General features: G+C 48.1%; 1 protein-coding gene across 2 annotated transcripts in view; it reads left to right on the top strand.

Moving 5' to 3' along the window:
* Slc12a8 (solute carrier family 12 member 8) overlaps positions 1-26,062 on the top strand; it is a 157,082-nt gene that overhangs the window by 81,176 nt on the left and 49,844 nt on the right. For both annotated transcript variants that reach the window (XM_015993289.3, XM_076548798.1), the window contains exons 7-9: positions 6,454-6,541; positions 8,444-8,531; positions 18,800-18,946. In XM_015993289.3, coding sequence (XP_015848775.3) covers positions 6,454-6,541; positions 8,444-8,531; positions 18,800-18,946 — 323 coding nt within the window. The remainder of the gene's footprint in view (positions 1-6,453; positions 6,542-8,443; positions 8,532-18,799; positions 18,947-26,062) is intronic.

Consider the following 26,062-nt stretch of genomic DNA (forward strand, 5'->3'; position numbering starts at 1 on the left):
GCAGTAGGGCCTCAGCTCTCCAGCTGAGCCTCCACCACAGGCCTGGGCCCCAGGAGGCAATAACACCTGCATAGGGTTGAATTATGCATATGCATAGATGTATATGCCTGTGTGTTTGCACGTAAACAGCCCACTGGTGCTTATAAAAGCCAAGCTCTCCCAACTCTCACTACTCCAGACACCACAGAGGCAACCCCGGGTGCGTTCACAGGTCACAAACCTTATCATTGCACCTGTACCTTTAGACACTAACTTCATGCTAGGAAATATGCATTTATGTTACCTAGGCCACCCCCGTCCACCTCCCCAATTTTGATAAAGTTTTAAAATTATTTGTTGGTTACTTTGATAACTTTAAATGCTTAAATGCCTGTTATTTTATCAAGTTTAGTTTACATCCCTTTATTCCTTCCTTTGGTTAGGGAGCTGAGATTCTCTGGGGTTTTTTTTTTTTTTTTTTGGTTTCTTATTTTGTCATTAAATATATTATGTGTAAAATATTTATGAGGAATACTTTAATTACTATCCTTATTTTAAGGGAATCTGTATGATCCTTTTATATTTGAGGTTCTGGGCAATGTCAGGAAATCTATAGTAAGTTGATTATACTCGGCGAGTGGACCAAACCTCATGAATAATTAAACTTTCAGTGAATAAACACAGTATCAGCCCCCCATCCTGCCCTGCCCCCCGCTAAACATTTTTCTTTGTTATGGTTACGAATGAACAGTCATTGGAATTATGAAAACAGACTGCTCAACATTACAGAAAATATCTTGTCTGTTTTATTTTATGTGTATGAGTGTTTCACCTGCGTGTTTATCTGCACACCATAGGCATGCCCTTGGACGCCAGAAGAGGGCGTCTGGGGCTGGAGTTACTGATGGGTGTGAGCCACCAATGCGGGTTCTGGGAATTGAACCCAGGTCCTTTGGGAGAGCAGTCAGTGCTCGGAATCTCTGAGCCATCATCTCTCCAGCCTGCTGTTTGTTCTTCTCTAGTCAACATTTAGAAATACAGTTTCCTGATTGATTTCAGCAGCTATATTAGTATTTTCCTAGTCTTTCCCTTCTCTGCCTTCACGGCTAACCCCAAATGCACACTGGAATTGCTTTTCACGTTTTTCTCAGTGAACTCTTGGAAGCTGAGGAAATTATAGCCACTGACTCTGAGTGAGACTTACACGACAGTGGTGTTTTAGTGGTTCCTCTCTATTTATGAGTTTTATTTTTATTCAGTATCAATGTGTATGGGGTACATGTGCCATAGCATGCTTGGGAGGGCAGGGGGCAACTCTGTGGAATCAGTTCTCACCTTCCACCTTTCCATGGGTTTTGGAGGTCAGACGGGGGTGGTTATGGTGTGAAGCAAGCGCATTTAACCACTGAGCCATCTGGCCTCCCTCTTTTAATGTCAGTGATCTGTAGCCTGACTTTGACATGGCCGAGGTGTGTGATATTCATCTGCTCTGTGATTACAGCGTTCTCTCTGTCTTCAGTTTCAAAGATGCCTGTGACTCTACAGTAGCTGTTTGCTGAAGAACGAATTAGTGGCTGGAATTCGGTATCCCCTGCAATTCCAAACTGGTCCTTGTGCCGTGCAGGGAATATTCTTAATTAGAAGGCTGAATTAACTTTCTTACCTCCAGTTAGTTAAGATCATGTCACATCCTGGTTTTCTTCACATTTAGACCTTGACTTGTTGTGGTTGTTTTTAAACTTTCCCTAAATTTTCAATAACATTTTTCTTTTCTTGTTGCGGAACAAGGAGTCCACAGGTCATTGTGTGTGTCCGTTTCCTACCCAGGACCTCCGTCTGTCCTTCTGCTTCCGTCTCCGCCTCTCTCTCTGTCTGTTGTCCACCTGTTATCTGGGGGCTTCATGTTGATCCCGGGTTATCACCACTGTTTTATTTTTCCTCTGTGACTGACATTTTCGTTTTGCTTGAGTACATACTTTAGCAGCTTTCTCGGACATGATATGGGAAGTTAAGGTGTCTGAGCTCTTGTTGGCATAACGTGACTTCCCCTTAATTGATAAGCTGGCCGAAACCCTAGTTTAAAGACAATCTTCCCTGCTGATTTCAAAATGAGTGTTTTTAGGGTTCAGTGTTGATGGGAAGCCTGGTGCTGGTCAGCTTTTAGTTCTCATGTTAATGTCCAGTTTTTTTTTAATCCTTGGCAGCACTTGGATTTCTCTGGAAATAGCACAATGATGTATGTAAGTGCTGGGAAGTTGTGGGAATGAAGACATGGGTCTTCTTCAGTTTGGGGAAACTTCTGTATCTTTACCTGGAACTTTCTTTTATCTTCTCTATTCTCTGTTTCTGTTATCTCTCTATTCTCTGGCTACTATACTCTCAAGGGTTCTCTCTGATTCAGTGAGCTTTCCTACCCCCTTTCTATTTCTATCTATTTTATCCTTTGTTGGTTTGTTTCAGCCAGGGTCTCCTGCTCAGGCTGACCTTGAACTCTACAGAGCAGAGGATAACCTTGAACTGATCTTCCTAAATCTACCTTCCAAGTTCCTGGATGACAGGCTTGTGCCACTACGCCCAGAGTATACATGCTTGGGCATACACTTAATTTTATTTTTTAGATCTATGGCATTTAAAATTTATTACATTTAATTAACTAGCTAATTAATTAATTGTATATACCTCCATGTAGGTCTCAGGGATCAAACTCCGGTAGTCAACCTTGGCGGCAAAAGCCCTAACCCACAGAATCATCTCACCAGCCCAGATCTAGGGCATTTTTTAACTGTAATGATCACATTTTTAACATCTAATTATTCTTCCTCGTTGCAGTCTTTTTCCTCAGCATTTTATTTTGCTGGAAGAATATTCCTCTTGGATGTATCCAGAGCTGCTAATTAGCAGTTTTTCTCCAAAATTCTCTCAGCCGTGATTTATGTGTTTCTTCCGTTGCTCCGTGTGTACCCCGGGTTTTGTTTGTTGGTTGTGGCTCTCCACCCACATCTGGTGAGCCCTGGTTGTTGTGTGGGCTCTTGTGTTGTCGTGGTTCAGTACTGTTTGCCTGCTGGATGGGAGGGTAAGGGCGGGCAACACGTTTGTGTGCCTGCTGATTCATGGGCAGGGCTTCCTCTGAGGCGCAGCATCCACACTGGCAGCCTGGCTGTCCTCAGGCCATATGCTGAGACTCCCTAGGAGCCTTCCAAAGCTGCCTTTTCCATCCCTTTCAGGCTGTTGTTATTTTATTATCTCTGTGTCCCAAACAGGGAGGTTTTGTCTTCTTAGAGTAGATGCATTCTCTTTGTACACAGGCACCTATGAGCCCCACCAACACCCTCTTAATAGTTCCTTTAAGGAGAAGGGGAATGAATAGAAAGAAAATGTGAATGACCTGCCAGGTCATTTCCAACCTTATTTTCCCCATATTGGAAAATCGTCTTGAGCTTAGATGTAGCTCAGTTGAGAGGGTGTGCCTTGTGTGCATGGGGCCCAGGTTGGTGCGTCAGCACTGTATACTCTGGGTATAGTGTCACAAGCCTGTCATCCAGGAGCTTGGAAGGTAGATTCAGGAAGATCAGTACTTCAAGGTTATCCTCTGCTCCATAGAGTTCAAGGTCAGCCTGGGCAGGAGACCCTGGCTGAAACAAACCAACAAAAGATAAAAATAGTCCCTGGGGAAATAGAAACAAATAGAATAAAAAAAGATATTCTTCCATCATGCAGAAATAGGATGATGATTTTTCAACATGTTCTACGTCCTCGTGTGTGTGTGTGTGTGTGTGTGTGTGTGTGTGTGTGTGTGTGTGTGTGTGTGTGAAGGGGTGTAGGCCAGAGGTCTCCCTCGGTCATTCTCCATTCTGTTTTCTGAGACAAGGTTTCCCCACTGAACCTGGAGCTTGCTCATTCCGCTAGACTGGCTGGTCACAAGTCCCAGGGGTGCTGTCTTGACCTCCCCAGGGCTGGGATTGCAGGTATGTGCTACCATTCCCTGTTATGTGGGGTGCTGGGGCCTCAAACTCAGGTCCTATTCTTCGTGTGGCAAGCACTTTGTGGACTGAGCCTCTTCCTCACCCTTCTCTGTTTCTGTCTCTCTGTCTGTCTCTGTCTCTGTCTCTCTCTCAGATAACAAGGGGAATGTGCCTTGTTCTGTTTCTGCTGAAGCTCTTGAACCAATAGCTTTACCTGCTCACCGTTCTGTGTCACGGCTCGTCCCATGCTGTATCTGAGTGCTGACATTTATTGAAAGGCATATCATCATCAATCACTTAGCCAATCCTCCAGTTTTAGACACGAGGCAGTTTGTAACTTTCACCGCTTAAACAAGTATTTATAAACCTGTTGTGCTACACCTTTATCCATACTTGTTCTGATTTGCTTTTCAGTGGCTGTGATAAAACATTCTGGCCAAAAGAAATTTGGAAGAGAAAGGGTTTATTTGGTGTCTTAGTTAGGGTTTCTATTGCTGCGATGAAACACCTTGACCAAAAAGCAAGTTGGGGAGGAAAGGGTTTTTTTGGCTCACACTTCAGCCTTGCTGTTCATCACTGCAGGAAGTCAGGACAGGAACTCAAACAGGGCAGGAACCTGGAGGCAGGAGCTGATGCAGAGGCCATGGAGGGGTGCTGCTTACTGGCTTGCTCCTCATGGCTTGCTCAGCCTGCTCTCTTATAGAGGCCAGGACCAGCAGCCCAGGGATGGCACCACCCACCATGGGCTGGGTCCTCCTCCCACATCAATCACTGGTTACCAGCCTGATCTTATGGAGGCATTTTCTTATTTGTGGTTCCTCCTCTCAGAAGAGTCTAGCTTGTGTCAAGTTCACCGAAAACTAACCAGTACCTTTGGGCTATCTTCCTACTAACAGTCCGTCACTGAGGGGACTCAAGGAAGGAACCTGGAGGAATGCTGCTTTCTGCCTCGCTTGCTGGTGTTGGCACATAGCCCAGGCCCACCTGCATAGGGATGGTGCTTCCCCACGGTGGGCTGGGCCCCCCCACATCAGTCATCAATCAGGATAACTCCTCACAGACGTGGCCACAGGCCAGTCTGATTGAGACAATTCTTCAGTTGAGGTTCCTTCTTCCAGGGTGACTTTAGGTTGTTCCAAGTTGACAATATGGACTACTCAGCACAGTACCTTTGGCTATTTGGGTAAACTCTTAGTGGTGGAAACCTGGGACAAAATGTGTGCAGACCCAAGTCTCGGTCCAGCATTCGGGGTTCTTTGGAAATAGGCCACCGTAGCTTTCTCTGACTCTGCTTCTCCCGGGTTCTCTGAGGCATCGCGGCAGAGGCATGAGAAATGAGAAGTGTGACTGACAGACCAGGGCTGAAGCCTGGCTTTGCCAGTTACCAAATGTGTGACTTCAGGCTGTTTCTGTCACCTTCTCTAGAGCTTTCCCACCAAACAAGGGGACGATTCCCTCTCTCTGGTGTGGCTGTGGTAGGGGTTAAACAAGAAGGAAAACGGCGTGAAGGCTGAGGGTCAGTCTACGACGAGGGTAGCGGACCCGTGTCATCCCCGAGTCCACGGAAGCCTCCTTCAGGGCCACGCCCCACATGCTGCCATCTCCACCTGCTGTGTGTCAGAGTTTCACGGCCACATTTCCCTTCTCATTGAGTTGACAGAGCGAGCACTCACGGGCTGGACCCTCATTCCACTCCAGAAGACTTTGTTCTGTTGAGTGGGTCTAGGGAGAGGAAATAGCCTCTCCCCAGCTGCTGTGCTATTGGTCCCTCACCACGATGGATGCGTTGATTTTCATTGTTTTTTTGTGTCCGGGGAGGGGATTAGTTTTTTGAGACAGGTTTTCACTATGTAGCTCTGGCTGTCCTGGAGCCTGCCATATAGACTAGGCTGGCCTCGAACTCACAGAGATCCGCCTGTCCCTGCCTATCAAGTGCTTCACTGGTGTTCTTGGGGACTGGAGGTAATAAGATAAAGGAGAGAGACACAGCGATCCCTCAGATTTTGTCATTTGGAGCCCTTTGGTAGGTCAGGAGCTCTGAATGTGGCACTTGGTCCTGGTTGCTGGATGATACCTAACCCTGGGGGTACTTGAACCCGCAGCGACATAGTTGGCAGCAGAGGCAATCTACAGGTCCTTTTGCTCCTACTGAGCCACTTTGGGCATTGTCTGAGCTCAGCAGGCGGAGCTCAGCATGGGGCATCAGGACTGTTGTGTGGCTTTGAGCACACCTCCCTCGCCCTTGGTACTTTCCCCGGAGTGATAAGGTGCTTTCATAGCTAGGAGGGATTTCCTCCTGAGCATAACACCATCCACAAAAGTCCCTTTCACCGCCCTGCAGATGCCTCCCCAGTTGCCAGGGGAGACGGGGAAGCGGCCTGCTTGCACCTCCTGCAGATGGCAGCTTCCAGTTAAGGGCCCAGAAGAGAGGAAGGGACCACCCCGGGGAGAGCTGTTTGATTCACGGGTACCCTGCCTCGCTCCATCCATCCCTTGTCTGGGTGTCTTTCAGGAGTCATGGCTGGCTTCAACATGGGAGGAGACCTGAGGGAGCCCGCTGCCAGCATACCTCTAGGCTCCCTGGCAGCGGTTGGCATCTCGTAAGTTCCCCTCTTTGCTAGCAGTCGGAGCTGGAGAATGGGAGAGAAAACCCCAGGCAGAAGCGGGGACTGCCCCTTTTGTTCGGAGAGTGCCCTGGCCGGGACCAACCTATTTCGTATTCCAATCCTCCTTTTTACACTCGGTGGGCTGGAAAATTCACGTCTGGTGGGTTCAGACACGGCCCCTTCACACCTCCTGCCTCAGAATGCTTTGGGAGGAGGAAGGTCATGAATGCAAAGCAGATCCTTCCCTTCCCCCGCCCCCTCAACCACCCTGCCCTCTCCTCAACCCTCATTTTGAATTTGAGGGTTTTTGTTTTTTTTAAACCACTGAGTTCCCAGGGTCGTGGTGGGCACATGGAGATGAAGCATGTTGCAGACACAGACTAACGTCTGCATCCCATTCATCAGCTTTCTGAATTTCTATGAGAGTATGAGAGTGTGAGTGTGAGTGTGTGTGTGTGTGTGTGTGTGTGTGTGTGTGTGTGTGTGTGTGTGTGACTGTGTGACTGTGTGACTGTGTGAGTGTATGTAGGTCGGTGTTTGAGTATGTGTGTGTGTTCTATATGTGTGCACCTTACGGATGGAGGGAGAGGCTGCGTGCTAGGGTGAGGAGGGGAAGCCCAGAGATGGGTGTCTTTCTTCCCCTCCTGGTCCTCCAGGGTTGTTAGTTTCTGGAGTTTTAGTTCCCACTGCGCCGCAGACTGGGACATGGCCTTGGGTCTGATTTTGATCCCCGAGAGTGTCCCGCTATTTCCCGTGTAGGGGCAGAAGGGTGCATCTCTGCCTTCACTGGATAGGTGGAAGACAGTCAGGTCGCGGGCCGAACCCTGATGTGAGCAGCTCACGGGGCCTGCACACCACAGTACTTTCAAACATTAAAATATCCACCTGCAAACGCTTACCACGGTGACTCCATTGCTACCAGCCAGGCACGGGGCTCCCGGCCATGTGTGTAAAATGAGGCAACAACATTGGGAAGAAAAGGAAGAGGACGGAAGAACGGAGTGGGGGGAGGAAGAGAAGGAAGGTTCCACATGAGCAGCCTGCCCTGCCTCAGAGGGAGTCGGAAGTCAGAGGAGTCTTGGTGTAGCCCATCATTGCCCAGATGGGAATGGGCGGACCTCCGGGTCACGTGACTTACTCTCCCACACAGAGCGGCTTGGTGGCTGAGCCAGGCTATGGCTCTGCCTTTTAATTTTCCCCTTGTGTATGAGTTTGAATTCTGTTGCTGTGATAAAACCCTGTGACCTTGGGGAGGAAAGGGTTTACTTCAAGCTTCCAGTTTATGGTCCACTCCAGAGGGAAGTCAGGCTGGGGGCAGGAACTAAAGCAGAGGATGGATGGAGGAGTGATGCTTACTGGCTTGCTCCCCAACCCACCCGGGGATGGCAGCGCCTTCAGTGGGCTGGACCCTCCACCACCCATCATTAATCAAGAAAATGCTCCACACCCACCTACAGGTCACAGGCCAACCTTACAGAGACATTTTCTCAGTTGAGGTTCCGTCTTCCCAGATGACACTAGCTTGTGCCCAGTTGACAAAATACTAAGTACTTGTTATCTGTGGACTAGAGACCAGAGGCCCGAGAGATGGCAGGGTAGTTCTTCTGATGGAGGGAGATGGATGGGCTGGGGGACAGCAGGTCGACCCCGGCCAAATCATGGCAGCTGGGCTTCCCGTTTCCCCACCTCAACATCCTTTTTTTAATGTAAGAATGAAAACACGGCTACCCTGGTTCCAGAGGAGAAGGAGTACAAAGTGCAGCTTCCCAGGCGAGCTCTGGGGTTTCACGGCTGATCTTCTTTCATGACACAGGCTCCACAGAAAACTGAGGCTTGGCGGGGTGGGCTGGGCTGGGCGGCAGCTCTCTCTCTCTCTCTCTCTCTTGGGTTTTGCAGGTGGTTCCTGTACATCATCTTCACCTTCCTGCTTGGTGCCATCTGCACCCGAGAGGCGCTCCGCTCTGACTTCCTGATAGCTGAAAAGGTGGGTGCATCCCTGCTCCCCAAAGGGCTCAATCTGCAGGACTTACTTGTCCCACGAATACACAGCTGCCTCCCTTGTAGTTCTGCCTGGGAATCTGTCTTCAGCCCAGGACCAAATCAGGCTTCGGGACAGGCATGTGGGAAATGTTCAGCATCTGTCCATGGATCCTTAGGATGTCCTCCGATCGCAGATCCCAGCATCCAGAGAGGGACACGATGCAGAAGACCGGATAATAGGGTCAAAGACATCAAGACAGAGGGTGGGTAGGCAGCTCTGTCGGTAAAATGTTTGAGTGCAAGCCTGAGGCCCCTCGCTGGTCCCCGGGACCCTGTAAAATGCTCGGAGTGGTGGCACCCACTTGCAGATCTAGCACCGGGCAGTGGACACAGGAGGATCTGGGGCTTTCTGGCCAACCAGCCTAGCCTGTGTAGTGAGTGCGGGTCTCAGGGAGAAAGAACCCGTCTCAGAAAACAAGGAGGAGGTGCAGCAAGGTGGCTCAGCAGGCTAGGGTTCTTTCTGCCAAGCTTGAGGACCTGAGTTACAGCTCCCAACTCCCATGATGGAAGGAGGAAAATGGAAATTTGTTCTCTTACCACACATGCTCCATGGCATGAACGTGCATAAGTGTACACACACACACACACACACACACACACACACACACACACACGTAAGTAAGTAAGTAAGTAAAAAAAAACATAAACAAATGGAGAGCTTCTGAGGTCAACACCCAAAGTTGACCTCTGCCCTCCACGTACTCACATGCACCTGTTCATGTCAAACATGCAGAGAGATGGGGGTAGGGTTGGGGGCAACAGAGAGGGAGGGAGACAGACACACACAGTGGGAGTGGTGGTGATCAGCGCTGACAGAAGAGTCCAGAACTTTGAGTTCTTGTCTCCTCAGTCTTTACATTTTTGCCTGTAGCTTCCGCTGCCACGTGGAAGTCCTGCTCAAAAGAGGTGGGGGAGGAGAGGAGAAGAGGGGTACAGTGGACAGGGAGAGGGAAGGAGAGGAGGGTGTAGTGGCCAGGGAGAGGGGGAGGAGAGGAGGAGAGGAGGGGAGGGGTGCAATGGACAGGGAGGGGAGGAGAGGAGGGTGCAGTGGACAGGGAGGTGGAGGACGGGAGGAGAGGAGGGGAGGGGTGCAATGGGCAGGGAGGTGGGGGAGGGGAGGAGGGTGCAGTGGGCAGGGAGGTGGGGGAGGGGAGGAGAGGAGGGGAGGAGGGTGCAGTGGGCAGGGAGGTGGGGGAGGGGAGGGTGCAGTGGGCAGGGAGAGGGGAGGGTGCAGTGGGCAGGGAGGTGGGGGAGGGGAGGAGGGTGCAGTGGGCAGGGAGGTGGGGGAGGGGAGGGTGCAGGGAAGGGCAGGCATGGCGTGGAGGCAGGCCGGTTCCCCTAAGAATCTCAGCAACTCTGGGTTGGCCTGGCTGCAACATCTTTGTTTCTGGGGTACACAATGGGTCAGATTAGTGAATTCCTTGAGTTCTGTAGCTTCGTTTACTGATGAGGTCATGTGACACCGTGGACACTTATTTGGCATTGCTAAAGTCACAAGAATAAGATTTTCTGAAAAATTCCCTAAAACTCCTCTTGTGCCTTAAGTTGGCGGAGGAAAAGCAGACTCTGAAATTCCCATCGTTTCCCGAGGATGACGGCCAGTTAGGGAGGGGGTCTCCTGAGAACACCCGCTCTGTTCTCTTGTGTGGAGCCGATCTGCATACAGGGCCAGGGATGGCAGGAAGCTGACGGGAAGAAATGTTTGTCTCCATTTATGTACACTCACACTCACACACACACACACACACACACACACACACACACACACACACACTCACACTCACACTCACACACTCTCACACACATGGTTTCATCAGCAGTTTGACCTTCACGGCCCCTTCTCAGAGTGACTGGTGTGGCTGTACCTGAGAAACAGGAAGCCGCTGAAGCCAAGAAGGAGACTTCACCAGAGACACCTGCTTGCTGCTTGTCTGCAGGCTGTGGGGTGGAGGGTGGTGGTGGTGGTGGGGCTGGCTAGCTCTGCCTGCCTCTGAAGCAGCTTCCTCTCTAGCAGCTCCCTCCATGATGCTCCCTCCACACATTAGAGGCTCTGGTCTGGAGAGAGGCAGGCAGATTTCCTGCTGGGGTGTGGCTCACTTTCCTCTGCTTTGGAGGCAAAGCTCAGCATGGACATGTGTGGCAGGCCAGCTCCTACTTTTAAAAGGTTCCTATGAGGAGGAGAGAGGAATGATAACCTTGTAGACAGAAAGATAGCGGAGAGGAGACAGACAGAAACACAGGACAGCTTCGGGAGGATCTGGGTCAGTCCTCAACGGCCCAGAACTTTATTCCAAAGGGCTTTTTATAACAATGCCAAGGGGTGCGGCAAAAGACCTCCTGCTTGCTAGATACAGTCAAGTGTAGACCCTTCCAAACACCTGGTAACCATGCCCGTGGTCGTCCAATCATCCCCTTATGCAGCCCTGCTGGGTAAAGCAAGGTCAGAGTCTCGGACTCTGAGTAATTTGGGCCTCCACAGACATGGGAGAGGCTTTGTAACCAAGGAAGACCATCACAGCGTAGGTCAAAAACATCTGCAGAGTTGCGGGCTACAGCCTCCAGAGCCGGTGGGTGGAAGGTCCTCAGTCAGTAATGAACTTGCCAACAGAGGGAACTCTCTTGGGAATGCCGCCTGTCTTGGACGCTGAGACAAATAGGCACGGCCAGTTGGTAGCACCCTCTCAGCAGGCTTGGCTGTGGTGTGTGGGGATGTCCATACGTGCACGTGCTAGGGTAAAAAGTGGAGCATGGGCTTTGGAGGGAACCCAAGAGACCATCTCCTGGGATAGGCCACTGTAAGGCCCACGAAGAAAAGCAAGTGGGTGTTCTTGGTTCTCGGTAGATGTAGTGCACGCGTGGACAGGGATGGACCAGCAGGGAAAACTCCAAGCGCAGCACGCATGGCAGGTGGTTATTAAACTTTAACCCCTTCACATTCCTCATGGGGACATCCTTATAGGTGGAGACATTTATTTTAGGGACACTTTGCCCCCACCTTGCATCCTCCATGTTTAATTCAGTAATAAAGTGGTCAATCCCACTATTCTCTGTACTAGAGGACCTGTCTAAAGAACAGTGTTAGTGGGAATAGATTATGTTCCAAAGTAAACACACTCCAGGAAGTGGGTATTTATAACAGGTCAAGAGGACCAAGAATCCTAAGACATGCCAGTTCACAGGATAGGAGCAAGTGAAGTAGAAGAAGAAGCCGAAGAGTCTTTGTTCCAGATGGAAATCCCCCAGAGTCAACCCCAATCCTTCAGGCTGGTGGTGGCTTCATGTATCCAGGAGGGACTGTGAAAGCCCATGAGTTTCACTACTGCGTGCTGTGGCTGGGATGGGCAGAGCCCATGGCTGGTGAGTGGTTGGGGGCATCTGCTCAGTGCCCACCACCCACCAGAGTGCCTGCTCCCAGCTGAGCTGTCTTTTGCTCACATCAAAGCCAGCGCCGCCTCTCAGAGGCCTCTTTGTGGGAACTGGTTGTCAAACAAAGGCAGGATTTCGGGGTGTGGAAGTAGTTTCCCTCTTCTTGTGGGGGCATGGGGGTACCCCCACAGTAGCATTCAGAGGCCACAGGAATTAGATGAGGCAAAATGAGTCCCTGAAGGGAGCGGCCACTGAGGTCGGGGAGCCCTTCTGTGGCTGAACCAAGTGGCTATCAGGAGCAGAGAGCCAGGTGTAACATATGTAATTAATTACTTCCATCAGTAGATACCAAAAAAAGGAATTTAGGGTTGTTTGCACCCATATAGTCTTTTAGAAAGATAGTTTTATGTGATGGCATGGATGTTGTCTTTTTTAAAAAAATAGAATTATTAACGCACATGTGCTCAAAATAAATTCTCATTTCCATGTCTACCAATATGCTTATCAAGTTTTCAACACGGCATCAATATGAAAATGACTATTTTACTCAATTATTGAAAAAAAAATAGCCAAATGAATGGAAACACATGAACTATGAACCAAAGACTGAGGGGCTCCCAGCTGGATCAGGCCCTCTGAATAGGTGAGACAGTTGATTGGCTTGATCAGTTTGGGAGGCATTTAGACAGTGGGACCAAGTCCTGTGCTCATTCCATGAGTTGGCTGTTTGAAACCAGGAACTTATGCAGGGACACTTGGCTCAGTCTGGGAGGAAGGGACTGGACCTCCCTGGACTGAGTCTACCAAGTCGATCACAGTCCTCGGGGGAGGACTTGTCCTGGAGGAGATGGGAATGGAGGGTGGGCTGGGGGTAAGGGGAGGGCGTGGGAGGGGGGAGAATAGGGGAACCCATGGCTGATATGTAGAACTGAATGGTATTGTAAAATAAAAAATATATATCACAAAAAAAAAAAAAAAAAAAAAAAAAAAAAGAAAATGACTAGGTTCTGCGGGAACCGGGAACAAGCCGTGGGCTTTATTCCTCATCTGTCTGCACTGCCTGCCGAGCCTTTACCAAGCCAGGACGGTAGCCTTAGTAAATGCTTCCTGCATGCCTGGGTGGATGGTAAAGGAAGAAGAGCTAGGATTCAGCGGAGAAAGAGGTGGATTGTAAGAATTCTGTCACTCATCTAGCTGTAAGGGCCAACAGTTTAGCTAATTTACAAAAATAGACTGAATAATACTTTTATATAAAAAGTAGTAACTGAGCAGACCATTCCAAACACAGTTCATCAACGGAACATAAACTAGTCATGCTTGGGCGGTCCCTGCTCTGACCCCAGCCCAAATGCTCTGGAAGAATCCCAGGGTGTATCTGTGGAAGGCAGCCCAAGATGAAGTCACCAGTGATGACCAGTCACGGAGATCACGGAGCCAGACGCCAACCAAGACCAAGTGCCTGGGGTCCAGCCAGCACTGGAGGGGTGCAGACTGGGGAGTCTCATTCCAGTGGACGGCCATGCTTTAATGAAAAGAAAAAGCTACACATACACACACACACACACACACACACACACACACACACACACACACAAGCATGCACACACACGTGCACATGCCTGCATGCACACATTTTTCTCACAGATTCCACATCTACACATTCAACCTCTAGATTAAAAACTTTTCAGAAAAAAATTGCAAGACTGCTGGGCGTGGTGGCGCACGCCTTTGATCCCAGCACTAGGAATGCAGAGGCAGGCGGATCTCTGTGAGTTCGAGGCCAGCCTGGTCTACAATAGTGAGTTCCAGGATAGCCAGAGCTACATAATAAGAGCCTGTTCTCAACACCCTGACCCCAATTGCATCTGTTCTACAGATAGCTTTTCTCTTCATTAGCGCCTAACGAATTTAACTATTTGCATTAGGTATGATGTAATCTAGAGATGAGTGAGAGTATATAGGAGGATGTAGGTGGACTATAGCTAGATATTATGCCATTTTATATCGGGCACCTGAGCATCCAGATTCAGATACCCTTGGGGTCCCGGAAGCCATCCTCCATCAACACTAAAGCGTGATTTCCTAGCCTCTTGGGTGAGAAGCAGTCAGGTTTCTGAAGGACGACAATGATCCATGCCTGCCTTTCTGAAACATGTCTTCCATGGAGGCAATGGTTGCACTATGCTGTGCCCAGCCACTCCTCAGGTGGACAACACAGTAGAATTACCTGGGAAACTTTTTACAAATCAGCGCCCGTGTCCCGCTGAGCACTCAATGAGTCAGACTCTCTGCAGTGATTTCTTAGGTAAAGGCTGAGAAGAGAGACACTGCGTTAAACTTTCAAAATGCTTTTTGATAAAATTGCATGTCTTTTTTTATTTATTTTTAAGTTGTCAGTGTTGGATGCATTTGGTAGAGAAGACACAAAAAAGATTACAGCTGGGTCCTCTCATGGAGAAATAACCACAGAGGCAGTTTCCCAAACAGTTGTGTAAAATATCCAGGGCTCAGACCCTGCCAAGTGCCCAGGCTTCGCTAATGCCAGCCTCTGCTGTGGGTGGAGACTGAGACACAATTCCAGTGTCCTTCTGAGGAGTGCAGGACACACTGGTGAGATAAACCACAAGCCTGATTGACTCTCCCACAGGGGAGAGAATAAAAAAAATGCCAGCAGAGATCACAAAGTGATGGGAAACATTGATAACAGTGATTTCCAATAACAAGGCCGTGAGAGAAGCAGGGACAAGCCCGAGAAACCCATGGCATTGAAGCAAGAGTCCGATGAGCTCCACCTGGGATGATATGATGTCCGTGGGAAAAGCTGTCCACGTGGAATTAAGGACAGGATGGCTCTGTAGGGGACCACATTGAGTCTGCCCAGGCTCTGACCACCTGACCTCCCGTTTTGCAGATTATGAGACCCCCATTTAATATTCAAAAGCTCAAAGAACCAGACTCTTTCTTAATGCCTTTCTGCAGCCCCAATAGGTCACATGACTGAGGTTGGGTGGATGACCACTTCAAGTGTGCTGAATGAAGAAACATTGATAATGAGATGGGGAGGGTCATCTGTAGGGTTCTGGGTACTGACAGTGCCCTGGCTGAACTGTGTTGGTGAGGAGTGTGAACGTCCAGTGTCCTGCAAATAGCCTCATGTATTTTAAGTTTACTTCTAGCTGGGAGGGTCACATGCACAGAGCTCAAGAGGACAACCTGTGGGCTGTGAGATCAAACTGGTTGCTGGGCTTGTAGCCAGTGCCTTGACCTGCTGAGGGATCTCACCAGCCTTGTTGTTTGTAAGTGCCCTCAAGTCAAGAAGCCTGATTAATGCAGGATTTGTTAATCAGATGATTTTAGTGATAACTTGTGAAACAGGAAGTAGGTTAACCAGGGCTTTTGGGTTCAGTATGACTTGACCACGTGGACTTGGCCCATTGCTGAAGCAAGGAAATAAAACCTAGTTGTCCTATTTGCATCTCTATTGCTATGATAAAACACTGACCACAAGCAGCTTGGGGAGGGAAGAGTTGATTTGCCTACAGGTTTCAGTCCGTTTATCAAGGAAAGCCAAGGCAAAAGCTTGAAACAGAAACCAGTGGAGGAACTGGTTGCTGGCTTGCTGCTCCCAGCTTGCTCAGGTCGCTCTCTTATGCTGCTCAGACTTAGCCGCCTGGGGATGGCGCTGCCCACAGTGGACTTGGTCCTCCTACATCGATGAACAATTAAGAAAATGTCTCAGACATGACCCCAGGCCAAACTGATCGAGGTGGTCCCTCACTTGAGACTCCCTCGGATAACCCTGGATTGCATCCAGTTGACACCTGAAGCTAGCTAGGATAATGGGAGACGGAGAATCTTCATCAAGAAGGCTGTAAGAGGCCAAGCTGAAAGTTACATCTAACCCATCTGTCCTTGTCATGCAAGTGAGCACTTGAAGTGCACGGTTCTGGCCACTAGGTCTGAAGTAAGGAGGGGGGTGCTGCCAGTTATCAGAAAAGAGAGGCTTCCCAAAGTCCAAATGAGGATTCGTGAGGTGGGTTCATGGCTCACCCAGGGCACTCCTGCATGGTCAGCAGCTCTGGTCCCTGGCCAGTTGGTACTAAGGGGAACAGCTTTGTTCTTTCTTGTCCTGTCTCCTGATACCTGTGCGATGTGTGGGTTGTGGATTACATCAATTAATTAATTAATTCACCATGTATATTCCTCTGTCAGGCACTGAGAATGCTGGTGTGAAAGATCATGAGGCCTGCCTAGTTGAAGACAACAGGGTGTAGAGGAGACTGTGAGAGGTCTATCCTACCCTCATGCCTCCTAAGAGTGTGGGGTAACCTCTGCTATGAGAAGTGAGATGTCTCAAAAGGAGATGGGGTTTGTCCTGAGCCTTTTTTTTTAAATTTTAAAACTATATGTGTATATGTATGTACCCAAATGAGTTTATGTGCGTTCAGATGCCTCTGGAGGCCAGGGGGCATCAGATCCCCTGGGACTGGAGTTACAGACTGTTATAAACTGCCTGATGTGGGGTGCTGGGGTTTGAACTCGGGTCCTCTGCAAGAACAGTAAGCACTCTTAATCACTGAGCCATCTCTCCAGGCCCCTTGTGGCGATTCTTGATGCTCAGTGTTGAACAATGAGCAGATGAGGGGTGGATGAGGGTCCCAACAGTGAGTGTGGTGCAGGGTGTGGGGCTGGGGGAGTCATGGACTGTTCAGGGTTCACTTATCAACCAATAGGAGTTGTAGCTGGGGCTTTAGGATTGGGGTTCAGTTTGTCACTCTGGTAGAAAATTCTCGAGCCTGACCGGAACCATAGCCAGCCACAAGTTAGTTCTCCAAGTGTGGTTTCTAGCCATGGCATCACCATTACCTTGGAGCCTTCAGGAAATCCATATTCTTAGGCAACCCCTACACATCTCCTGAATCTGAAATACTAAGAATAGGGCCCAGAAACCCATGGTTCAAGAGGCACTGAGATGAATCCAGCGCCTACCCAATTTGAGAACTAGTATATAGTTTGTATAAGACATGAACTAACCTGAACTTGTGGGCTGAGCGGAGTGGTGTAGCTAGAGTTTTCCTGACTTGCCCACAGTCAGGACAAATCTCTGTCACCCGCCAGTCCCCCAGCCGCTCAGACCCAACCAAGTAAACACAGAGACTTATATTGCTTACAAACTGTATGGCCGTGTCAGGCTTCTTGCTAACTGTTCTTATAGCTTAAATTAATCCATTTCCATAAATCTATACCTTGCCATGTGGCTCGTGGCTTACCGGCGTCTTCACATGCTGCTGGTCATGGCGGCAGCTGGCAGTGTCTCTTCCTGCCTTCCTGTTCCAATTCTCCTGTTACTCCCGCCTATACTTCCTGCCTGGCCACTGGCCAATCAGTGTTTTATTTATTGACCAATCAGAGCAATTTAACATACAGACCCTCCCACAGTAGAGTGGGCTGGGGAGTGGGGACTCTAGCCCTGAGGCTGAGCTGGGGGAAGCGGTGTATAAATAGGCGGTGAGTGGGAAGGTGCACCCGGGGTAGAAAGGTCGAGGCTTGGTCTGACTGGCCTAGCATGCCTGTAATCCCAGAACCGAGGAGGTGGAGGAAGGAGTATTGTGAATTAAGGACAACCAGGATTTATAGAAAGACTCTGTCTCAGTGGACAAAACAAACCCACAAAGTCAGCCAACACCAGGGTTAGGCCCTGGAAACATTCAGAGGCTCGGCTCTGGCTGTGCCGTCCTGATGACTTGATTGGGAATCCCTGGGACCCACGTGAAAAGCCAGATGGATTGTCATATGTCTGCAATCCCAGGATTTCTACAGCAAGATGGGAGGTGGAGGAAAGAGAACCCTCCAGAAGCTTGCAGGTCATCTAACCTAGAATGTTCAGTGCAGAGGCAAGCAAGAGAGACCCTGCCTCAAAGCGTACGGTGAGAAGTGATGTTCCAGGTCATCTTCCAACCTGCAAGGGGTACAGGGGTACAGAGCACCACCCCCCAGAGAAAGAGTAAATATTTGTAAAATATTTTTTTTTCCCGGCTGTATTATTTTATTCTTAATAGTGTACAGCATGATAGATTTCACAGTGACATTTTCACACACACTCACACACTCTTAGACTTAGTTATTTGCCCTTTACTGACCTCTTCCAGTTTAGAAGAGGTCTTTCCTCTGCTCTTACAATGTTCTTTCTCCTTCCATATCATATATGGTGGGGAGTACATGTGCACCCATGTAAATTTAATTTAGACTCTACAGATGAAAAAATGCAGTGTTTGTTATTTTTTTTAAAAAGCAGTGTTAGTCATTGAATAATTATATTAAATTCCAGTCACTATCGTACAAGGCCTGAGATAATAAATTTATGAAGAGAAAAGTTTGGGTCGGTGAGATGGCTCAGCAGGTAAAGAGACGCATGCAGTCAAGCCCAGTGGTTTCCGTTTGCTCCCCGGGACCCACATGGTAGAAGGAGCGAACCAATTTTCACAAGTTGTTCTCCGTTCTCCACATGCCCATCATGGGATGCATCCCCACACCTCTACACTAAACCGGTAAAATGTATAAAAGTCTTATTTTGCTTCGGTTCTGGGGTTTCATTCCATGACCCATTGTTTTGAGCCTCTTGCGGGGATGCCAGTGACTATGTGTGTGTAGCACCGCAAAACTGTCTTCTCCAAAGCAGAAGAGAAGGGCCTGAGACCCCACCATCCCCTTCAAGGGCACACCCCATCGCCTGAAGAGCTCCCACAGGCCCAGCCTTTTCAGCCTCATTACTGTTCATCGGTGCTGCCCTGGGGTGGGTACATTCAGGATCAGCCTGTGGTAATGGTGGACCATCTGCTCATGTAGGTGTCTCTGGTCGGCTTCCTCTTCCTGTTGGGCTTGTACATCTCATCCCTGGCCTCCTGTATGGGGGGACTCTACGGAGCCCCCCGGATCCTGCAGTGCATCGCCCAGGAGAAAGTGATTCCTGTGCTGGCCTTTCTGGGGCAAGGGGTGAGTGGCCCGTTTTGTTCTGTGTGTGTGTGTGTGTGTGTGTGTGTGTGTGTGTGTATGTGTGTGTCTGTGTCTGTGTCTCCCCCCCTCCCCCAGCCCCCCACCATGAGCTTATCTTACTACAGTTTTCTGGTCAGTGCCTCTGGTCTCTGTGGGGGACAGAGTGGAGTGCAGAGGTTGTATCTTTCAGCCCTGTACCTGGGTGGGCTGGCTAGCTGCTTAGATAAATATCTCACATATCATAGCCGCCCGGCTTCCTGGCGCTCAGCAGCGGTGAACAGAGCCCTTTCCTTCAATAGAAACACATCCGGGACCCTCCAAGTTTAGCATGAAAGAATCTCTTGTTTAGGAGAAGAGCAGGCCCTGCAACTGTGCCTTTCCCACAGGCTCTCTGTGTCCTGGGTGGTGGTGGTGGTGGTGGTGGTTGTGGTGGTGGTGGTGATGATGGTGATGATGACAGACAGTGGTGATGATAATGGCGGCGGTGGTGATGATGGTGATGGTGGTGATGGTGGTAGTGGTGGTGATGATGGTGGTGATGATAATGGGTGGTGGTGATGGTGATAATGATGGTGGTGGTGGTGGTGGTGGTGGTGGTGATGGTGGTGGTGGTGGTGGTGGTGGTGTTAGTGGTGGTGGTGATGACAGTGGTGGTGGCAGCAGTGGCTGTTCCATGAGGCTCACACTGTGGACCCTGGACTCTATGAGCTGCCATGAACCAAACTGTCACTGATGTGAATACCACGGTTGGGAGATGGCTGGGATGGCCAAACAAGACTTTCCTAAAAGCCGCTTCTCGGGAATAGGGTTTATAGGCTATGCTTTCTGTTTGTTGTTTTTGAGACAGGGTTTCTCTGCCTCCCAAGTGCTGGGATTAAAGGCTGCCCAGCCTCTTTATTTTTTTCTAATTAAAAAAATATTTCCTTAATCACTCTATTTATGTATTTAGTTATTGAGACAGGGTTTCTTTGTGTAACAGCCCTGACTGTCCTGGAATTTGATTTGTAGACCAGGCTGCCCTCGAACTTACAGAGATCTACCTGTGTCTGCCTCCCGAATGATGGGATTAAAGGTGTATGTCACCATGCCTGGCTCTATTTTTATTTTAAAAATTATTACGAAAAAACACATATATGTATTTATATCATATATTATGTTATATATATTGTATTATGAAAATACATATATATGCGTGTTGTGTCTACATGTATGTCTGTGCCACTTGCATGCAGTGTCTGTGAAGGCCACAAGAGGGCGTCAGATCACCAGAAACTGGAGTTAGAAATGATTGTGAGCTGCCATATGGGTGCTGGGAACTGAACCCAGGTCCTCTGGAAGAGGATCAAGGGCTTCTAACCACTGAGCCATCTCTCTAGCCACACCACCTTATTTTTTGAAGCAAAGTCTCTCACTGATACAGCTAGGGTAGCTGGCCAGTGAACTCCAGGGATCCTATTTCTGCGCCCCCACCAGCCCATGTTAGGTTACAGGTGCAAGCCTCCATGCCCAGATTAGATGGGTGCTGGGGGTCTGAATTCAGGTCCTCGGGATTATGTGGCAGACATTTACCAACTGGCTATGTCCTCAGGTTCCCATCTGTTTTTCAGATGAATCCTTCTGTTTCCACACTGCAGACAGTCCTCTCAGTATATTGTTTATAACTTCCATTTTTACAATTTCATATAGTTTAGAAATCCACCTTTTGTATTAATGTGAAGAGGATTTTCCCATTCTTTTTCCATTATGTTGATGTGGCATAGTTTATTTAATCCGTTCCCCACTGACTTACATGAGTGGCTTCCATTAAACGGCGTTGCAGTGGATAGCTCTCCCTTTCTACCACTACGACCGTATGCTGTAATTTACATCTGTCCTGGCAAACGCTTTGAATACATCTTTTTTGCGTGTGATAGTTTTTCTTATTTCTATATGCTCTGGCAGTTTCATACCTGTGTGCGATGTGTCTGGATCCTATCCATCTCCACCTCTCCCTCCCCTCACCCGAGAGGGCTTCCATTTTCATGTCCTTCCCTCCTGTTTGTACCCCCCCCCCATCCAGTTAGTACTGGCTGCTGGAATGTTGACTGGTCCTGTTGACTTCATTTTGTGCGGGTCACCATAGTTGCAGTTCGTGAGGACAACGGCCATGCCATGTCCCGAGGACAGCATGTCACAGCCCTGCTCTGCATCCTCTGGCTCTTACGTTCCTTCCACCCCTTCTCCCATGATGTCCTCTCAGCTCTGTGGTGGTTGGTGTAGACGTCCCATGTAGGGCTGAGCACTCAATAGTCACGTATGTTTGTGTGTCCCCACATCAACTGCTGCCCACTACAGAAAGAAACTTCTCTGAGATGAAGAACAGCACTAACACCTAATAATAAATATCTTGAAGGCAGTTTGACAATGTGTCCATTTAGCAAAATAACAGTAGTAGGTTCTCCCCTGTAGGGCCGATATCCTCCCCAGCCATGGGCTTTGGTATTGGTTAAATTATTAAGGCCACTCCACGTAGTTAAAAGGGAGGTTTATTTTGTGGGGTAACTTACAAGTGAAGGAATAGTTGACAGGGTCTGGGAAAGGTACAGCGCAATCTGGCAGTGTTCTCTGGAGAACTCTGCTCAGTCTACCTCCAGCGTCCAGGGTCCAGGAACCAAGAGAGCCAGCACATCCGGATCTCGGGTCTTCAGGGTCCTCTCTCGGCCCTGCCTTGTAGGCGTGACAGTTATCAAAGCCTCAAAGGGGTTGGAACTTCCAGGTCAAAGCTGGACTGGCTACCCACTACACTTTGGAGCAGCTTACATACTAGACTTGAATTCTTTCATCTGGAACAGTCCTCAAATTCAATCAGAAAGTGGTCGGTTACCTCCATATCTGTCACACCACTAGTTTTCCAACGGGCATATCTTTGTATGGCCCCACTTAAGGTTCACCGGGAGGCAATACCATTGGTAAGTTTTCTCTCCCAGCAGCCTGTACAGCATCTTTTGGCACTATGAGAGCAAAGGGAGGAAGTCCTGAGATTAGTTTCAACTTCATTCTCTATGTCCTGAAACCCAAATGGGGTGCGCCTCCGGCAACGGGGCCTTACCAACTGTATTAGTTACTTTTCTGTTCCTATAAGGAAATACCATGACCGGAAGCAACTTATGGTAGAAGGAATTTAGTTTTGCTTACATTTTTTTTGTTGTTGTTGTTCAATAACCCATGACTTCCAGGGGAATTGTTGTCTACCCGTGCAGCATGGATATGGGTTACTTGTGTTCAAACTCCTTCTTTAAAAAAAAAAAAAAAAGTATATATTTGAATTAGCTTACAAAGCAGTGGGTCTCCATAACGGGTTTTCACACATCCTTTGTGTTAGCCAAACCCCTCCCCCTCCTCTCCCCTGTCATCTGTCCTTTGACCTCCTTTGTTCCCACCCTTTACTTCCTTCTTTTCTTCCTTTTTTTTTTTTTTGGACAGGGTCTCTCTACATAGCTCTGGCTGTCCTAGAATTTACTCTGTAGACCAGGCTGGCCTTGCACTCATAAAGATCCACCTGCCTCTGCCTCCCGAGTGCTGGGGTTAAGCCACCACACCTGGCTCCCACCCTTTGCTTTCATATCACATGTTCCTCTGTCCTCTTAGCCTTAAAAGCTCCTTCCCTTCCACTTCCCATAGGGCCTTGCTAGATTCCTGGCTTATACAGGGGCTCCAGATTAAACACACAGATCTCAGAGTTTGAAGCTAGGATTCTCATGAGAGAGAATGTGTGGCATTTTCTGGGCCTGAGTGGCCTCCCTTGGTGTGACCTTTTCCAGTTCTAGCCATTTTCCTGCATATTTCGTAACTTCATTTCTCTTTACATCTGAATAAATCCCACTGTGTAGACGTAGCACATTTTCATTATCTGTTCATCAGCTGATGGACATCTAGGCGGATTCCATTTCCTGGCTGTTGTAAATAGAGCAGTAATGAACATGGCTGTGCCGGTACCCCTGTGAAAAAGAGACTGGGTCCATTGGGTATACGAGCAGGGCTTAGGTAGTGACGGCATCATATGGGGGTTCTGTTTTTAGTGTTTTGAGGAACCTTTACACTGATTTCTATAGTGGCTGCACCAATTTGCATTTCTAGCAACAGTGAATAAGCATTTCCCCTTCCCACATCCTCACCAGCATTCACTGTTTGTTTTCTTGAGACAGAGTCTCAAAGGTAGTATTAATTACATTTCTCTTATGGCTGATACGTGCACATATCACACACACACACACACACACACACACACACACACACACACAATCAAAAAAAAAAAAGAAAAAGAAAATGGAACTTATCACATGGATATTAGTGATTCAACCGGAGCCTGCATGATCAAATCGTCTCTGTAAATGCCCTCACAGACATTCAGAAGCATACTTGGCTCATTTGGTGTCTCTCAACCCAATCAAACTGACAATCAGCATTACCCATTGAGATAGGGTTCTGCTCCAGCTGCTGGATGTAAAAGGTTGTTGAGGCCATAGGAACCTCAATCCTGTGTAGATCCCAGGTACCTTCCTCTACACTGTGTCCAGGAAGCTGCCCTATAAAATTTCCTGCCCAGATGGCTTCCAGCCTACCTCCTCAGTCTGCAAAGGCTTCTCACCATCTAGATAGAGCCAAGGCATAGGGTGAAGAGTCCACATACCAATGTGAGTTCCCCCTACCCCAAGTGCGGTCTACAAAGAGATGGGGGTAGGCCCTGACCTGGAGGCTGAGTGTGAGCATCCACTAATGAGGAAGGATGGCTGGGCAGTGGTGGCTCAGGCCTTTAATCCCATCACTCGGGAGGCAGAGACTGCTGGATCTCAGCGTTCAAGGCCAGCCTGGTCTACAGAGTGAATTCCAGGACAGCTAAGGCTACATAGAGAAACCCTGTCTCGAAAAAAAAAAAAAAAAAACAAAACCCTGAAACCCAGCCTTCCTCCTCATCTTGTAGGTGTGTCTGACAAGGAGGGAGGATAGACATATTTGGTCATATTTGTGTTATTAGCTTGGTCTGTACTTGTAAATATTTAGACACAGTGTGTCTGAACCTCATTTGTACTGTTGCCTTGAGTGACAAAGACAGTGTAGCAAGGAGCATGTCTGTGGCTCATTGTTCTTTGTTTTGTTTTGTTTTGTTTTTTGAGACAGGGTTTCTCTGTGTAGCCCTGGCTGTCCTGGATCTTGCTCTGCAGACCAGACTGGCCTCGAACTCACAGAGATCCACCTGGCTCTGCCTCCCAAGTGCGCCATCACTGGCCAGCTTCTATGGCTCATTGTTAAGTGAAATGATTCGCCAGTGTACAGTAGAAATGGCCTTTCAGGATCCAAAGATTTGTGTTCCCTTTATTATGAATGAAGTTGATTATCTCTTCCTGTTTTGTAGCTGTTTGTATTTTTTTTTTCTTCTATCATTAGGGTTATTTTCAATTTCTAGAAGCTCTTTGTTAGGAAGGTTAACTCTTTGTGATCTGTATGCTAGCTATCTCCCTGCTTGTTGTGTGTCTTTTAACATTGGAAGTTTCCCTAAAAACTTCATGTATGATTAGATTATATTTGCTTATTTCCTTTCCTTAATGGCAGAACATTTGAAACTTAAACACATTTTTGGGTTATAGTGAACATCATATAAAATGTCATAACAATCAATGTCAGCAGTTTGAAGAATAACCCCGAGGTAAGCACCTTGTAGCCCCGACTCCGGAACCCTGCCAGCCTGCCTCAGCCACCGATGCTGTGCTCTTGAAACCCACCAGCTGCCACCGAGAGTCCCCAACCCTTGACCAAGGACACAAATCTAAATTTTATGTAATCCATGCCACAAAGCATTCTTCTCCTTTTGATTTCCCTCCAGTTGTTTATAAAATGCAAAGCCGCTCACAGCTCATGGCACAAACAGACACTGGGATTTGGCCCAGGGACCTCAGTTTGCAACTCCGCTCCCTCCCTATGCATCTCTAAGCAGCCTGCCTGATTTTGAAACCTTCCAATACAGATTAAGTTTTCCTTCTCTTTACTGTCTGGGGCCAGGAGCTTTTCAGAGTTGGGGGTTTGGGATATTTCTCTATTTATAATGCAGTATCTTTGGGGCCAAGTCTAAACACTCCATTCATTTATGTTTCATATATACCTAGCCACATAGCCTGCAGGTTATTAGACACAGCATTTTAGGCATGAAACAAAGTTTCATGGTGTTGGATTTCCCAATTAAATTTCCATACAAATCAACCACAGATTTTATGGAATTCCAGCATTTCAGGTACAGAATTTTTATACTGAGGCTATGCAGTCTGTACATGGAATTATGCGTGTGTGAGTGTGTGTGTGTGTGTGTGTGTGTGTGTGTGTGAGTGTGTGAGTGTGTGTGTGAGTGTGAGTATATGTGTATGAGTGTGTGTGTGAGTGTGTGTGAGTGTGTGTGAGTGTGTGAGTGTGTGTGTGTGTCCTTCTGTGCTGTACTCCGTTTCTCATCACCATGTTTCTGAGCATCCTCTTCCTCTTTGTTGTAGAAGCATCTTAGTATTGGGGGCGTCTATGAATGCTCTTTGTTCTGGTTGTAAATTTAGACTAATCCCAAACTGCATTCCTATTACTGGAATTTTTTTTCCAGACAGTGTTTTTCTGTGAAGCCTTGTCTGTCCTGGATCTTGCTCTGTAGACCAGGCTGGGCTTGAACTCAGAAATCCACATGCCTCTGCCTCCCGAGTGTTGGGATTAAAGACATGTGCTATCATCTCCAGCTTCTATTACCAGAATTTCTTTTCTTTTTTTTTTAAGGATTTATTTCTTTTTATTTTTATGTGCATTGATGTTTTGCCTGCATGTATGTCTGTGTGAGGGTATTGGATCCCCTGGAACAGGAGTTACAGACAGTTATGAGCTGCCATGTGGGTGCTGGAAATTGAACCTGGATCCCCCAGAAAAGCAACCAGTGCTCTTAACCATTGAGCCATGTCTCCAACCCCACCAGAATTTCTTAACTGCTCAATGTGTCTGTATTCACATGCTGAGTAACACCCGACCCTCTCCAGAGTATGTGTACTAATCAGTGTTGCTGTAGAGATGAGGGAGACATTTTAATCTTCTGTATTTTTACATGTTTGCCTTTCT

The sequence above is a fragment of the Peromyscus maniculatus genome, chromosome 12 (genome assembly GCF_049852395.1).
Source record: "Peromyscus maniculatus bairdii isolate BWxNUB_F1_BW_parent chromosome 12, HU_Pman_BW_mat_3.1, whole genome shotgun sequence".
NCBI lineage: Eukaryota > Metazoa > Chordata > Mammalia > Rodentia > Cricetidae > Peromyscus > Peromyscus maniculatus.